Source organism: Notolepis coatsorum, assembly GCF_963971535.1.
Source record: "Notolepis coatsorum genome assembly, chromosome: 3".
Taxonomy (NCBI): Eukaryota; Metazoa; Chordata; class Actinopteri; order Aulopiformes; family Paralepididae; genus Notolepis; species Notolepis coatsorum.
Genome location: NC_140167.1, coordinates 38,680,634 through 38,698,157, shown reverse-complemented (window position 1 = coordinate 38,698,157; position 17,524 = coordinate 38,680,634). Strand labels below are relative to the sequence as shown.

The following is a 17,524-nucleotide window of genomic DNA, read 5'->3' as shown; positions in this document are numbered from 1 at the left end:
CTACTGAACGCACTGAGGAAATTGGCACCTATCTTCTTGTCTGACTCTGGACAAGACGGTAAGCGCATTTCCCATAATGTTGGTGTGTTCCTTTAAAGGAAAACTCCAACATTTTGGGAAATTAGCTTATTTAACATCTTCCCTGGAGTTAGACAAGAAGATACATACCTTTTTTGTCTCTGTGCATGCATTAGGCTTAGGGAACAGTCGCTCCGTTAGCATAGCTTAGCTTCATCACTGGAAGTGAGGCGGGGCCGGAGCCTGACGTTCCCTAACAGTGTATAGTTTGATTGATTGATTGACAAGTTTATTAACAGATTGCAGAATACACTCCAAATACAACTCCAAAACGTTCATGTAAACATGTTGTGACCTGTGTATTCACCACGTGGAGAAATAAAAAATAATTGAATTAGACAATTACGTTTTATAAGCAAATATACTCGGAACTAACGTTACAACTAACCTAAAGTTAGTTTAGGTTCGTGTTAACGTTAGATAATGTACAAAATAAACGTTTTCCGCTGCTATAAACGTCGCACTTTTATTTTGACAACCCCAGAAAGGAAGTCATTATATATGCTTTACCATCCTGATTGTCTAATTCAATTATTTTTGAATTAGACAACTACGTTTTATAAGCAAATATACTCTGAACAATTTTTTGCCTAACCACTCCTCTCTGAGTGCAGCCAGTGATTTCAACGTGTCGTCGTGATTGTTGACATTCTCATTCATTCAAAGGATCCGAACCGATTGAAGTTTATGGATACCATGACGTGAAATCCTCTTACCTTGACGATTAAAAGCCTCCCCAATTTAGAAAACAGTAATCCAATGGCTGGTATTGTTATACCGGACGCTCTGAGCTAACCGGAGCTAACACAGATCAGGATGGTAAAGCATATATAATGACTTCCTTTCTGGGGTTGTCAAAATAAAAGTGCGACGTTTATAGCAGCAGAAAACGTTTATTTTGTACATTATCTAACGTTAACACGAACCTAAACTAACTTTAGGTTAGTTGTAACGTTAGTTCCGAGTATATTTGCTTATAAAACGTAATTGTCTAATTAAATTATTTTTTATTTCTCCACGTGGTGAATACACAGGTCACAACATGTTTACATGAACGTTTTGGAGTTGTATTTGGAGTGTATTCTGCAATCTGTTAATAAACTTTTCAATCAATCAATCAAACTATACACTGTTAGGGAACGTCAGGCTCCGGCCCCGCCTCACTTCCAGTGATGAAGCTAAGCTATGCTAACGGAGCGACTGTTCCCTAAGCCTAATGCATGCACAGAGACAAAAAAGGTATGTATCTTCTTGTCTAACTCCAGGGAAGATGTTAAATAAGCTAATTTCCCAAAATGTTGGAGTTTTCCTTTAACCAATTTTAAATTGGAATATACTATAGGTCTGTTTTGCTAAAGTGTTTACACTATACATATTACATGTAATTGTTCTGCTAAATGTATTAAACTAGGTATACATATGTACCCCCCCCCCATTCTTTCTTATCTAAAATAAAATAAAATCCTTAAGGGGGATTTGAGCCCTGTTGTACCCTACCAACATGAAAACAAACACAAAATACAGAAGATACAATTAAAACCAAATGTTTACCTGTTGATAGTGTTAGTCCTTGAATCAAGTGCTCAGTCAGTCAACAACACAATAAAAACACGTCTCCATTCTTATTTCTTATTTTTTGGTGGTGGGGCAACCCATTTGTTTACATTTGGATCATTGATTGGGCCTTTAAGTCTATGGGACTTGAACCCCAGACCCACGCGGGAGGCAAGATTATTCACCATGGGAGCCTAGTCACAGAAATGTTTACTCTATACTCTCCATGGAAGTGACTCCTCCCAGGAACATTGATGGGAGTCTGATAAAAAGAAGTGACTATATCTGGTGGTATTTCACAGGATGTGGGGACATTTCTTTTTCCAGAGAAAGACAGGCTGTTGTCCATGAGGGAAGAGTTATTGTGTCGGCCACACAGAACCAAGCAGAGGGATGTTTTCTGTTGTCAGGGGACCCATACTGACCAGGTCCATGGTTCAGATGAAGGCCTTGAAGCAGGATCACAGATCAAACATCTACAGCAAGCCACCCAAGGATAAGATCGGCCCAGTGGTAGGAACCAATCATCTTTGTGAATTAGTTACTCAACAAATTGTAGTTAAATGAACAGTGCTCCGGTTGTTGGTTAAATTAAGTAACACTTTACAACAGCAGTGATCTCCTATGTTGTGCTACAACTTTGTGCAATCTTAGAAGCTGGATGCTGAGCTAACATGAATCAAAACACGAAAAACACTGGCGATAAACAATTAAAACAGTATAGCAAAGTTGAACAGTACAGCAAAGTCAGTGTGAGAGGTCATTTCTGGTACACGTCCATTTACAGACTATATATATTGTGAGGAATTCAAGCGAGTTGCATCTCCTGGCCAGCAGAGAGAGGGAGAGATGTTTTATTAATTTGCTATCCATGTACCCAAGCTCTATCCCCTGTAAAGAGATCCTATATGATGGAGCTGAGTGCCTGTATCTGTGCTGTTATCTATCTGCTGAGCGTTTGTCAGGGAAATGCATGGGGTTTAAAAAACATAGCAGCCAGCCTGAGGTGAGGATTGTCAGAGTGCCAGGCTGTGGTGAGGATTGTCAGAGTGCCATGGAACTGAGGGAATGTCTTGGCATGAGGATGGAAATGCGGACTATATAGTGTGATAGGATCAGGTTCTCACTCAAATCCAATTAACCTAAGAATGATAGAAATAAAAAAAAGTAATTGAGGGCTAACATTGTTTTGAATGGTAATCAATGTGTGTGTGTGTGTGTGTGTGTGTACATGGGTGTGTACATGGGTGTGTACTCATGCATATGCACGGTTATGGGATCCTTCATCATGTTGATAAAACATTACAATTTGATGCAATGTTTTATATACAATATATAAGTGTCTAATAATCAATCACTGATCTATATCATTACAAGCCTATATCATCTGTTTTATTCCCTTACAGCAATCTCTGTTCACCATGTCCGTGTTTGCTGTGATTCTTCTGGCCCCAGCCGGATGGATCCTGCATCACATCCCAGTTTATCGACAAAGATCACCTCCATCACCCTGACAGCGGGCCTCCACATTAATTCTGCACGCACCTTGTTCAAATTATGTAAAAATTATTGAATGGGAAAGCACACCTCGTTTACCGTGATTGGAAATAGCCTGATATGACTGTTAACCAATACAAATGATGTGAGATACTGAAAATGATGTGTGTGTGTTTTATTTATGTATCTATTTGCTATGACCATGAGAGGGGACATAGAAAACATAAATCTGCGAATAGCTGACACGATGAAGCTGGTTGTGGGAAATATTGCAAAAAGTATATTGTGTAGCGTATTTCAACTCATGGATGGGATTAGTATAACAACCAGAAAGGTCCATTCAGGACCAGGCTCTAGAGAGACAGGATGTTGTTATCAGCTGGAGATGGAATGCTCCAGTAGTTCTTGGCACAGGCCGTGGTCTACTGGGAACCGGTCCTGCTCAGTCTCTCCTTGCTTCAGAACTGGAAGTTTCTGTTTATTTTTCACTTGGATTTAGGGAATTCAATTAAAGGTTTTTATTATCCTTGATAGAAATCCAAAAAGACCAAAGGGCTGTAATAAAGAGCTGGGACCGTATAGACATTGGACTGTGGCTTTGCCTTGCCTCCACCACTGAGCTTGATAATAAACAGATTCAGATTCCTTTATTGTCACGTATTTCAGTACCTTACAGCAAAGAAAGAGTGAAATTAAATGTGTTGTGGTCCCTCGACGATATAGCAGCTTCCAATAATATAAATACAATAAAATTAGCATAGAATAAGAATAAAATACGATAAAATATGATTAAAATAAAGATGACATATACAGTTCTAAAAATGTGCAGATACAAACAATTGTCAAGCAAGCCTTTTATCTTCTAAAAAGAAAAAGTATAGTAAAAATGTCATCAGTTGCTTTATGAAATGGTCATGAGTCATGACATCTGTATGACAACCATCTGTTGCATAAATGTGTGTTGCATGTGACAAAGGGAAAAAATAGCTAAATATTTTTGCCAAAATGCACTGTTGAAATGCATTACCCGCACTCACCCACACAACCCAGTAATCAGAGCTCAAACCCCAACGATAGAGTTGTTTAGCAAATTCTTGAATGACAATTTGTCAAAAGCGGATCAGTCCATTTGGAAAGGTATGTTGGGATCTCTATATAGCAATCCCCCCTCAGCACAAGTGATATACAATTCACAGATCATAAAACAGTCTCACAAAATGCAGACTCATTTTAATTACGCCCAAGCCGTTGTGGAATCGATTGTGCGGCGGGTGCAACCTAATACATTCATTGTTGCACAAGTGGTACAATCAACCCGAGCCTGGGCGAGAGGGGGTTTATTCACTTTTTTCACGACTGAGGGAAACACAACGCCGGGGAGAAAAACAATTGACACTGTTGGCTTTATGGTTTCTAAAGTGACTACGAAATGTCTACGAAAGCAGAACAATGTAAGTATCAGTCGATGTATTTTCCCTCTCTTAGCATCATTTAAAAACTACACATTTATTAAGAAACCGAATGAAGGAGCTGTCCTCGGTGATGAAGCCGCGGTTGCCACGGCAGGTTGCAACACGTCCTCTCACTGCAGAGGATGGCTCGAGGGGGAAGCGCTGTATTCTGGCGGCTGTGGGCACACAATTATAGAGAAAAGCTATTATTATTATCATCACATAAAAAAATGTCATTGACGTGTTCAGATGTGGTGGGTGCAAAGAGCGAGATACAACTGGTCTCAAGGTCGACCTGACAAATTATCTTCACTGAACAATATGGTGGCATTGCATTGATCAATAATCTGGTTTGTTCACACGTTCTAGCGTGACACAGTCAGTATTCCTATTTTCATGTCGTATTTTGCTGTTGGACAGGTGGACAACACCTGTATCAGTTCATCATTAATTAATTAATTAATTATGATACAAATAGATGCACAGTAATGTAAACGCTAATTTATTGCAACACGAGTTGAATGTCATTCTTTGGTCTTAGATGCATGTAAACCCAATTTGGGTCTCTCACCGTTATTATCAACAAGTTCTCTGTTATTGTTGGTATTGTTTGGTGTTCAATAGAGAGAGAAAACATAGGCTAACAAATCAGTAGCTAAATATTGTCTGCTGATTCACCTCTATAACGCAGTTATTAAACATTCTGCTTCAAACATACCCCATAACCATATGTTTTAAAGTATGCATAGCATAAACAGGGGGTGTTTTAGTGTGTTGTTTTGACAATGAGTAATTGGCTCATGCCTCATGGCCATTCATGTATTTTATTCATAAAACTGAAAACATACATGCATGGTAAGTGGACCTATAGGCTACAAAAACACATACACACACGCACATGCATCAAACACACACACACACACACACACACACACACACACACACACACACACACACACACACACACACACACACACACACACTTAAAGCTTTCGGTTGTTATTTTTATTTTGGGATTTGTCATTTAGCCTACAGGTCAGGGAGGAAGGTAAACATTTTACTGCCCTGAGTCACATAAAGTAGAACACCAGTGACCTGCTCTGTCTAATCTGAACCCTTAGGTTGCAGGCAAGTTGAATAAGACAGAACACAAGATGAAGGAGGGTTAGATACACACACTGACACCTGGAAGCTGCACCAGAATGACCACAGTCTCAAACTGGTAACCGCTGAGCAGCTCCACCGAAGCGGTTGAGTGTCAAGTCCCTTGCTCAAAGGCACATCGATGAGAATTGTTAAGGGAGGGAGGAGGAGCAGTATTTGACTCACTCCCTCCGTGCCCCCAGATTTTCACAGCTGGCCTGGGGAAGTGAACCAGTGACCTTCTTGGTTACAAGCTCACCCTCTTTAGCCAGGGTTACAGCTGCCGCTCCTCCTGGGCTTGATATGACCTAGCTGCCATACTAAAAGGTCACCCATGGAGAGAGCCAGGGTGCCATGGGAACACAGACTGTTTGTTTAACTTGATAATTGGACTAGTAGTAGCAGTAGTTATACATTGAAACTGCTGTTGAACGTCTAGTAAGGATCTTGTCCGCATGGCAGCAAAGCAAGAAGATGGATGTGAAGAAACACTGAAAGAACAGCTTCATGTATGCTGTGTTGTATTGTTTGCCTTGTCTTGATTCTCAGAATAAACACAGAGATAAACACACACACACACACACGCACGCACGCACGCACGCACGCACGCACGCACGCACGCACGCACACACACACACACACACACACACACACACACACACACACATTGTGCTTCTGAAAAATCTCACAGTTTTCTGTCACAGTTTCACAGTTGATTTGCTTTGTTTACTCTGCTCTTCATTCTGTTTAGTTGCTTCTAAGATACGATACTTGCAAGAGTATCACAACCGTGTGCAACACAATATTTACCCCGTGCCGTCTGGAACAGACATTGCAAACACACTGAAATACTTTTCCCAGACCCTGCTCAGGTAAGTACTCTGCGCTGGAGCGGACAGGTGAAGTAATGGACTAATATAGAATGTTTTGTTATTTCACTTTAGTATCCATCACGCTAGTTTGATGTGACGTAAATTATTCTTATTATACAACCACTTGGAAGGTAGAGATAGGGATTGTCGGAGAGTTGAATTTGACATAATGATAATGTAACAACAACAAAAAAACGTTTAGACTAAAAACAAAAGGCTCCATCCTCTGCCTTGAAATTAGCTTGTCTTGCTCTATATGATGAGGAAAGGTGCTCCGGTTTTGTAATATCACTGTGTGTGAATGTACAAGAGCATTTGTAATGGACTGAGTTATAGTGTTGCTTTCTAGAACCAACAGATACGTCAGTGGTGTTTATTGATTCAGCGGTCGACTGTTAGATGAACACTGGGCTATAGCCTGTTGTGTTCCTCCCAGAGGGGCCGGTAGGGGCCAGTTCCTCAGGCGCTGTGGTCATAGGGTCAGTCTGTTCCCCTGGGCGCTGTGTGAAAGCTGAGGAAACAGCGTGTTATTTCCTCTTTGCTGCAGGTCAAGTAGGCGGCCATTTTGGACACAACCAATTTGGGAGTTCTCTGCTTCTGGCTGAAGTCATTTTCTGGACCAATTTAAACTGATTAGATATACAGTATCTTAACTCATTGTTTAAAGAGCACTGATTAGATATACAGTATCTTAACTCAGCACTGATTAGATATACAGTATCTTAACTCATTAAAGAGCACTGATTAGATATACAGTATCTTAACTCAGCACTGATTAGATATACAGTATATTAACTCATTAAAGAGCACTGATTAGATATACAGTATCTTAACTCAGCACTAATTAGATATACAGTATCTTAACTCATTGACTGCCACGCTGTTTAAAGAGCACTGATTAGATATACAGTATCTTAACTCATTGACTGCCACGCTGTTTAAAGAGCACTGATTAGATATACAGTATCTTAACTCATTGACTGCCACGCTGTTTTTCCATCTTTACTCCCTGGTGCCAGCGTTATTGACAATTTTCACGATGTTTGCTGACCCATCGTATATTCTATATTATAGCTACGGAGACAATAGTATGGCTCATTTGACAGGCGTTTTCCGACGCTGCTATCATTACAAAAGCATGTTTTATGATGGGGTTCGGTAACATAGATGTTACCTTTGTCAGCAGGTACTCCACTCTTGCTCCAAGTCTCTTGGATCACAACAGGATCAGATCAGTTGTGCCTCTGCTATACCACGGAGCAGAATAGGTTACCTCAGAGTCTTCGGCCGGTTTGACTATAGTATTTTTATGATTTACCAGAAGTGCTGAGTCCAATGTAATCCAGTGAAAACGCACGTTATCATCCATAAGTGTGATCGTATTGTCTTCTTCTTCATAATCTCCAATAGTTCGCTCGCCATTGCATTGCAGTTGTGCTTCGGAGTGCTCGGGCCCGACTATATCACGGAGCAGAATAGGTTACCTCCGAGTCCTCGGCCGGTTTGACTATAGCATTTTTATGATTTACCAGAAGTGCTGAGTCCAATGTAGTCTGGTGAAAACGCATAAGTGTGATCGTTCATATGATCGTCTTCTTCATAATCTCCAATAGTTTGCGATCGCCATTGCTCTGGAGTGCTCTCAACTCCGGCGGCGACTAATCTGGCCAGCAGTGAGTGAGCAAACCGCCCCTCACAGTAAACTAGGCCAGTTCAAAAGGTAGGCAATACTGCCATGCCACCTATCGGGATTCGATCGTCATTTCAATTCTAAATTAACCGGAAGACTCACAAAGGCCTGTGTGAGTGTTTAGAACAATAATAATAAAAAAAAAAAAAAAACTGGTTAGTCAGTATAGTCACAGTATAGTCACTATAAACAATGCCTGTCAAATGAGCCATACTATTGTCTCCATAGCTATAATACAGAACACAGGATGGGTCCGCAAACAAAAGAGCGTGGCAGTCAATGAGTTAAGCGTTGGCTTTCAGAAATCTTTTGGCCAAATAGAATCTCGAATGAGGAACTTTATAAGAAGACAGGCAGCTTGCATATGTCCCTTGACAGAGGTTAAGATGGCTCGGTCATGTATTGAGGATGCCCAATGAAAGGTTATCCAAAGTTGCCTTGAGATGGACCCCAGTTGGGAAGAGAAAGAGGGGTAGACCAAAGAACACCTGGCGAAGGACAGTGATGATGGAGCTGAAGGAGATGGGTCTTTCCTGGGACAAAGCACAGGCCAAAGCACGAGACAGGATTCAGTGGCAGTGTATGATTGCGGCCTTATGCCCCAACCGGGACGAAGAGGATAAGTAAGTAAGTTTCAGAAACGAGATATCTGGTTTTTGGCGCTCAATGAGTTAACAGTTTGTGGTACAGCTTCAGGAATAGTGCCCACTGCTGTGCAGATACTAGTAGACTACAGTAACATATACTACAGTAATACAGTAACATATATGCTCCCTCATCCAAGGGGTGAGATTAGGGGGAAACAAAACTTTCATGCCCCACTTCTATGAATATTATCAGTTTAAAGTCCAAGTCCAATTTCTTTTAGACTGGCAGCAAACTCCATCCTACAGAGTCTGCCTCACAGCCTCAGAAGAACAATTTATATTGTGGGATCATTCTCACAGCGGTTCCAGGGCACTTCCAGGCTTCGCTGAAGGGCGGCTCCAGCAGCAGTAGCCATTGTGTTGTTGTTATGCACATGGCATCCTTGGCAGAGATGGAGCCCGACAGGCATGATGTCTGTGTTATGGCAGCGTGTTGTTAACTCAAAGGACTGCTTTGTCTCAGAGGCCTTGTCCCGCCGGAGTGTGAAAGGTATCACGCTGTATGATACATCGGCAACATTCCCCCCCCCCCCCCCCCCCCCCCCCCACCCCCCAAGGCATCGCATGACAATTTTTTCCCCCTATGTTGAAAATAATCTACACTCCTCTGGAGACAACAGGGTTGTTCAGATACCTGTATTTCTGTGGCCTGGGGTGAAGAAGAGAGGAAGAGGAGGAGAGAGAGAGATGAAAGAGGGAAAAAGAGAGAGTGGGAGCAGTGAGGCTTGAAGAGAGTGGAGCAAGCATATGTCAGGTTCCTAGAAAGACAGAGGATGGAACGGCCAAATTTAATATTTGAATCTCATGGCACGTTAAGTCAACTGCAGTATATGAAAACAAAAATAATGATTCTATTTCATGAATTTATAGTGGCTTTACCAGTGCCCTGTAAGAAGAGGAGGCAGAGCCATATGTCATATTAGCTGATGTAGGTGGGCCTTTAAACACCCAGCTAGAAAGTTACACACAAGTTTAGCTGCCAAGTTCTCTGCATCAGCGAGCCATAGACTCACTGTTGTCGCTGACTTCGTCATGACAAATTGTATCACTCGTGGTACTCTGTTTTAACATAATTCGTAGTACAGCCATTGTTTTGACTTGATGGTAATATATTATTAATTCGGTAGGTTTGATTGTACTTTCAATTATTGATACTCACTTGATCACCTGGTCAGTGGTTCGCTTTTGCATAGAGGGCAAATTAGAGTGCAGAGTTTGATAGTTAACTTAAGTCATGTGTCTGTATCAAGTGCATTTCTACATGTGTGTAGTGTGTGTCTGTCGTTTGTATGTGTGTGCGTGTCTGTCATTTGTATGTGTGTGTGTTAGTATGTATTGTACGTGTGAATGTTCACGTGTGTGTGCATCTGTGTGCGTGTGTGTGCGTTTGCATATCTGTGTATGTTTTATGTTCATTGTTCAAATGAATACTGTTTGCTCTATGAGAAACGGGCAGTGAAAAAGTCATACTCCGTGAGATACCGTTCATTTTTGTGAACTCCAATCACTCCAGTGTTGAGTTCAGCCGCTGGAATCCCGCAGAGTATAACTTTGAGGGGATCAGTCAGAGTATCACAGTGAAGCGATAGGCTGTTGTTGACACTGTAAACTATTACAGGCCATAATGTTACTCATATTTATACAATGTTAGTTATGTATTAAATAATAGTTTATGATAGTATTAGACAGTATTCCTTTACTAAAATCCCCTTCTCCGCTGACCCTGTTGAAACGCTGTACTTTTACCTCTGTGGGTGACCTTAAAAAGCACAACACGTCAGCATATTTTTTTTTATTCTTGGCTCTCATATATACATTTGTCTGATAGAACAGCTTAGTTCTTTAATAATGTGTGCAGTGAATAGAGCGATGCTCTCTGCCCCTCACCACCAACCCCCCCCCCCCCCCAACCCCCCACCCCATCCAGTCCCCCCCACCCTAGAGGCTTCAAAGCATAATTCCCAACTAGCCCTTCCTTTTCCCCCCTCTAACGACGGCATATGTCCACCGCCCACCCCCAGGGGACAGCAAACGCAAATGTCCACCACCCCCCACCCACCCCTACCTCAGCCATTTAGCTCACAAACATAATGCTACCGGTCATCCCCCCCCTCTCTGATACAACCTATTCCTTTGTCATTATAGTTTTTCCTCCCTACCGTAGATTAGTTGTTATACATTTATTTTAGAGACCTGAATCCATATGCCTGTTGGATCTCATTTATTTCTTCTGATGATACTGGTGGTACAGTATCATAATGTATGCATACGGACATTATTTCTCTGGCGCAATAAACATGTGCTGTGACCCATGAGCACTTGATCTAACCTCACACACATGTTTATTACTGGCTGAAGCATGTTTCAAAAGTGTCACCTCTGTATTTTCCCAGACCAATTTTGTGTCACTCCCATCCTTGACAGCCCCACTAAACACGAGGACGTTTCTGTAAAAAAACAAAAACAAGATGCCGTGGCCCATTGGCCTCTTTGCATGGTAGCCATGACCTCATTAATTGGAAGATGGCAGCCATCGAGGGACAGTCGTTTGCGCTGTCCCTTTTTGGAGAAGTATGGGGTTGCCACTGAAAACATGCCATTTTTTATATTTTTGCTCCTTGTCACCAGATACGCATGAGATGCAGTGATCATTGCAGTTTCTACTCATGTTTTTTTTTCTTCTGTATCCAGAGTGCAAAGATGGGCAAAAAACATGCACTAATAAATTAAAAATCACACTGAACAGACCAAGCAGGGGAAAATTTGCCCATGCCTTCGGTGATAATAGTGAACTAGTGTGAGACACTGCATCCTATGTGGGGTCTATCTGGGTTTGTTTTTTTCTATTTACGCTGTCTCTGTAGTGCCATTTCAATGTAATGTGCTGTTTCTTTGTGTCTTTGTTGTCTCTTTTTTCCCCTTGTCCCACCCCCCCTCCCTCCTCCCCCTCCTCCCCCCCTGCCCTGCCCTCCCACCCCGGAGCAGCATTCTGTCCCGAACAGGCAGGAAGGAGAACCAGGAAGCTTCCAATTTGGCCGTGCCCATGACCATGTGTCTTTTCCCTGTGCCATTCCCACTCACCCCATCTCTAAGACCACAAGTCAGTTCCATCAACCCTACAGTTACTCGCTCCCTCCTTTACAGCGTTCTGCGCGATGCCCCGTCAGACCGCGGGGGGCAGGGGCAGCAGAGTCGGGACGCTCAGCTCTCAGAGTACCCTTCTCTGGACTATCAGGGGCTCTATGTGACCCTCGTGACCCTGCTTGACCTGGTGCCCCTGCTGCAGCATGGTCAGCATGGTGAGTCCAGGACCACACCTCCACCACCCTCCTCCTCCTCCTCCGTCCAGTCCAGTCCAGTCCAGTCCACCACTGTTTTGTCATCATCTAACCCCCCCCCATCCTCCGAGCTGTCTCTGGCCTGCATGAAGCCACCACTGCTTTTTCCCTTTTTTGGCCTCTTTGTAAAAATGGGGGACGAGACAGAAGTCCTGCCGAGGAGCCCCGATGAGGGATGCATGGGGTGATGGGGACTGGGGAGCACGCTGGAGCCTGTCAACTCACGTGTTCATATCTCAATTGGATACATCATAGACATAGGTCTATATATATATATATATATATATATATATATATATATATATATATATATATATATATATATATATATATATATATATATATATATATATATATATATATATATATATATATATATATATATAATCTAATGTGTATCATGCATGTTGTATTATGTAAAGAGGAAGACATTTTTTTGTTTTCTTTAATCATGTTGTTATGTGTCAATGCAGCAAAACAGAACAATGTATTAGTTGATCCGTCACTCAGGAAACTACGGAAGCGTATTGCTGCCACACCAGAAACAAACAAAAAAATCCGTATCACGTTATAACATAAAGGTTTCACGTTATAACATAAAGGTTTCACGTTATAACATAAAGGGTTCACGTTATAACATAAAGGTTTCACGTTATAACATAAAGGTTTCACGTTTATGTTATAACGTGAAACCTTTATGTTATAACGTGAAACCTTTATGTTATAACGTGATACGGATTATTTTTTTTGGTTTCTGGTGTGGCAGCAATGTGAAACCTTTATGTTATAACGTGAAACCTTTATGTTATAACGTGATAAGAAGTTATCACGTTATAACGTGAAACGTTTTATGTTAAAACAAGAAGTTATCACGTTATAACGTGAAACCTTTATGTTATAACAAGAAGTTATCACGTTATAACGTGAAACGTTTTATGTTAAAACAAGAAGTTATCACGTTATAACGTGAAACCTTTATGTTATAACGTGATACGGATATTTTTTTCCCCTGGTGTGGCAGCAATACGCTTCCGTAGGAAACAATACATTTTAGAATATATTTAGAATGCTCCCACAGTCTGTGTTCATGTTTGTCATTAAAGGTGCTATAGGTAACATTCAGCCACTATCGCACTACACCTCCCCCTCCCTTGGGGTGTTAGTTTGATTGATTGATTTATTGAAAACTTTATTAACAGATTGCAGAATGGGTACAATACAGTAACAGTAACAGTAACGTAACAGTAAGAAGCATTTTGTATAAAAGTATTCTGTACTTCTGTATGACAACTATTAAAGAAGTAAGATCAATCTGTCAAACTAAGTGCAAGCCAGCATTTCCTTCTTTTTTTTAAAACGGGAGCAGAGAAACTAGCAGTGCATTTGAGACTTCCGGTTTGAGAAATTAATGCTATTTTCGCAATTTTCTCAGTAGAAATAGCTAGAAAATCTTTTATTCCACACCTTTCTAAAAGCTCTGGACGTATTCTTTTTTTGTGTATCCATCTACATAAAAACCTTATCTATAGCACCCTTAATATTTCACTGGTGTTAAAAAAAGCTCAACAGCATGAAAACCCATCTCCTAGACTGGAATGCTCTACTCTTTGCTAAGGGAAACTCCATCGACCCCAACATATTAGGTTCATATTGGAAATGCACTCTAGACTACTTATTTTCTCATATATTCTCAGTCCTCTATTCTGAATTTGAGAATTTCCATGATATTGTAATGCATGTTGTAGTACCATACAGTATGTTTATACTGTATGCACAGTTGATTGATTGATTGATTGATTGATTGATTGATTGATTGATTGATTGATTGATTGAATGAGTGTCTGTGTATCTCTGTCTTGTTTTTTTCTTTTCCTTTTCTTTTCTTTGCTTTTGCTTCTCCCTTCTCTCACCAGATCTGGGACAGTCCATATTTTACACTACAACTTGCCTCCTGCCCTTTCTCAGCGACGATATTCTCAGCACTTTGCCCTATACTATGATCTCCACTTTAGCCACCTTCCCCCCCTTTCTCCACAAAGACATCATTGAGTACCTGAGCACCTCTTTCCTCCCCATGGCTATATGTGAGTATAATGACCAAGATGACCCATCACGTCTCCCATTCCCCTCATAGCAAAACAGCATCAGTATTGGAAATCAGACCTAACTTGTCCTGTCAAATTGAAAATGAAACCCCCATGCCTTTAATTCTTACAGGCAAAGAACCAGCTGATGTGATGATGCCCCCCCCCCCCCTATCCCCAAGCACCCCTCCCCCACCCCACCCCACACATGCATGTATATGCAGCATGACAGGAAATTACGTTTTTCTATAGAGGGACCTTTTTTGCACTTATTCCATACTATTTTAGGGACGTTTTTAAGATAAGATAATTAAATTAAATAAATTCCTTTATTGATATGTCCTTTTGGAAATGTGGGTGTTATAGCAGCGGCAATAAAACTATAGTAAAGATAAAAATAAGCAGTGTAAACAATATAATTAACTCTGAATATAAGAATATGAGCAAATAAACAGTGTAATCAAAGGTGCAGATGGGGGTTTGTATGCCCAGTTATATTATATATATATGTTACAATAAATATGGGCAATAAACACTTAGAATGTATAAGTAAAATATACAGTATACACACGTGCAGTATACATAAGGTACCCTAACTGGCATGATTATATACATCATACGTTGTAGTCCGTGCACCTATTCCATACTATTTCAGGGACATTTTATGCACCTATTCCATACTATTTCAGGGATGTTTTTTCACTTATTCCATACTATTTCAGGGGAATTTTTGCCCCAAGCCCCCATTAATTTCCCACCCTGATGCACACCATACAGTATATACTACTACCATCGCCACCACCACAATGACCACAACCACACAGATTATGGAAGCATCCTTCACAAGGCTTTGATTCTGTCTCTTTCTCTCCCCTACGCCCTCTACAGTGGGCTCCACTCGAAGGGAGGGGGGCGTCCCAGCATATGTCAATCTCTCTGCCTCTTCTATGCTCATGATTGCAATGCAGTACACCACAAATCCAGGTAACTCGTCGCTCCGCCTGAAAGCATTACACCGTGCTTGCTTTGGAGACACGCACGCATAGATAAGCATGTCTATCCCACATTGATATTATTGAGAAGGGGGCGTTTCTGTATTTATTTCCAGTATATCACTGTCAGCTGTTGGAGTGTCTGATGAAGCACAAACAGGAAGTCTGGAAGGTACTTTTGACAATAATTTGTGTAAAGCACAGTACAGTGGTTTGTGTGCCATGATATTTTATGACATATTTTATATATTACAATATATTTGAAAAGCATATTGCATTTAGCAACTGTTGACCACCACGGTTTATATACTATGTGCAGGACCTGCTTTATGTCATATCCTATGGACCGTCCCAAGTCAAGCCTGCCGCTGTGCAGATGCTGTTTCATTACTGGCCCAACCTCAAGCCTCCAGGAGCTATCTGCGAATACAGAGGACTGCAGTACACAGGTTAGACTTATCATAATACAGTAGATGTCCTATGCGAGAGTTTAGCCAGGGCCCCATACTTTCTTTTGCTCACATTTCTCCCTTCTCCACATAGCCTGGAACCCCATCCACTGTCAACACATCGAGTGCCACAACGCCATCAATAAACCTGCTGTCAAGGTGACTTCCTTTTCCTGTTCTGGTTTTTCACTTTCAGCATCAGAAGCTAAATAAGGAAACCGCTAGTGTTTTATAGTTCTCACCCCTAAAAACATGACCTCCAGGTAATTCCCAGTTAACTGTAGTCAGGTATGTGAGCATGGTGTACCCACTACCCAGTATTTGACGGGAGAGACTCCACTGAGAACAATTCACAGGGAATGCACGTGTTGCCCGAGCGCTTCAGCGAGTTCAAGCGTGTGCGTGTCGGTGTGTTTGTGAGCACCGTGGTAAATTAATCGGGGGAAGGCCCCAGTGGCCGTGTGTGAGTGGTGTAATGATATCAGTCACTATGCAACCCGAGGCCTGTCGATGCTGCTCTGTCTCTACGACTGCCTGTCTCTGCTCAGCTGAGCTCACAATTGACACAGAGAGCAGGAAACAGGCATGGACAGGGGCCCGGATTTCAATTACCACGAGCCAGGAGGGGGCGGGGTCGTGGTGGTAGGGGCTGGTTGGTCGGCGGGCTTAATTGGAAGCGGTGACCCCACACAGCCCTTGGAGGATAGGGCGCCAGTAAGTGAGAACAGTAAATCACAGAGCACCATCTGAACATCTAGGCCATAAGTGCTGTGGTTTAATACAGGGCCATGCGCAGCTCACAGATAGCAAAGCAGAGCATATGTGTGCAGCCAGCCACAGAGGCCAGGGAAGACAGGCCTAAGGGTTACACAATTTTCTGTTTGAAACCATGATATATTGTCTCTGGACAAGAGTATACTGCCTCAGAGAGAACGAAGGAAGATGTGAGCAGCGGCTAATGCATGGTAGTGTGTTGCAGCAGCCAGTTTGGCTATTTACAAATTTTGTTAATTCATTTAATTCGTATGAGAATGAAACACCATATAGTATGCTTATGAACATTCTTTGTGGATGAAACTGTGCATTACTTTTGCAGATGTGCATAGATCCCACTCTCTCTGTTGCCCTGGGAGACAAGCCGCCTCCCCTTTACATATGCGAGGAGTGCAGCCAGAGGATAGCGCGGTATGTTCCCGTTTCCACCTCATTCTCCATCTCTCTTGTCCTCCTCCCCCCTTTAATGAGATGCCATTCCAAACACACATCACCTGCTGCTTGCCTCGTTATTCTTCCCTTTTAACCCAGAGGGAGCGCATTGACATGGTTACATAATTCCCTTGATAAGATCATCATCACAAAACAGTGACTTGTTTCCATCTCCTGGAACTTGTGGCAACACCGCAAACATATATTTCTCTATTTCTTGCTGTGTGTACTTTTATCTTTGACGAAAGACATTCAGCTCTGCTGAGATTACAGAGTGTGTATGTCAGTTAGAAGTGTATATAAACTCTGTGGTAGTCTCAGCTAACAAATGGAGTATTATTTATATATTTCCTGACCTTTACAGAGATCACGCTGAATGGCTTGTGGATGTGCTCTTGCCCCAAGGTGAGTGTTACAAATGTGTATTTGAGTTGTAATATTTCACTTTTGTCAGACTATCTCCCCCCCCCCCCCCCCCCGAAGACATGCAATGTAAATGAAACAGCCATACAGTACAATCTGA

The 17,524-nt window shown here is 41.7% G+C and overlaps 1 protein-coding gene and 1 long non-coding RNA gene across 6 annotated transcripts in view; both read left to right on the top strand.

The window, feature by feature from the left end:
- Positions 1 to 1,929: 1,929 nt before the first annotated feature.
- Positions 1,930 to 3,289, top strand: LOC311224476. Its single transcript, XR_014619447.1, has 2 exons — positions 1,930 to 2,145; positions 3,039 to 3,289. It is a non-coding gene; the product is annotated as an uncharacterized lncRNA (long non-coding RNA).
- Positions 3,290 to 4,558: 1,269 nt separating this feature from the next.
- unc79 (unc-79 homolog, NALCN channel complex subunit) overlaps positions 4,559 to 17,524 on the top strand; it is a gene marked incomplete at its 5' end in the record, with an annotated part of 113,538 nt that continues 100,572 nt past the window's right edge. For all 5 annotated transcript variants that reach the window (XM_084310124.1, XM_084310122.1, XM_084310123.1 and 2 more), the window contains 10 exons: positions 4,559 to 4,580; positions 6,475 to 6,595; positions 11,918 to 12,231; positions 14,184 to 14,354; positions 15,243 to 15,338; positions 15,463 to 15,518; positions 15,666 to 15,795; positions 15,890 to 15,954; positions 16,892 to 16,980; positions 17,366 to 17,406. In XM_084310124.1, the coding sequence (XP_084166250.1) occupies positions 4,559 to 4,580; positions 6,475 to 6,595; positions 11,918 to 12,231; positions 14,184 to 14,354; positions 15,243 to 15,338; positions 15,463 to 15,518; positions 15,666 to 15,795; positions 15,890 to 15,954; positions 16,892 to 16,980; positions 17,366 to 17,406 (1,105 nt within the window). The remainder of the gene's footprint in view (positions 4,581 to 6,474; positions 6,596 to 11,917; positions 12,232 to 14,183; positions 14,355 to 15,242; positions 15,339 to 15,462; positions 15,519 to 15,665; positions 15,796 to 15,889; positions 15,955 to 16,891; positions 16,981 to 17,365; positions 17,407 to 17,524) is intronic.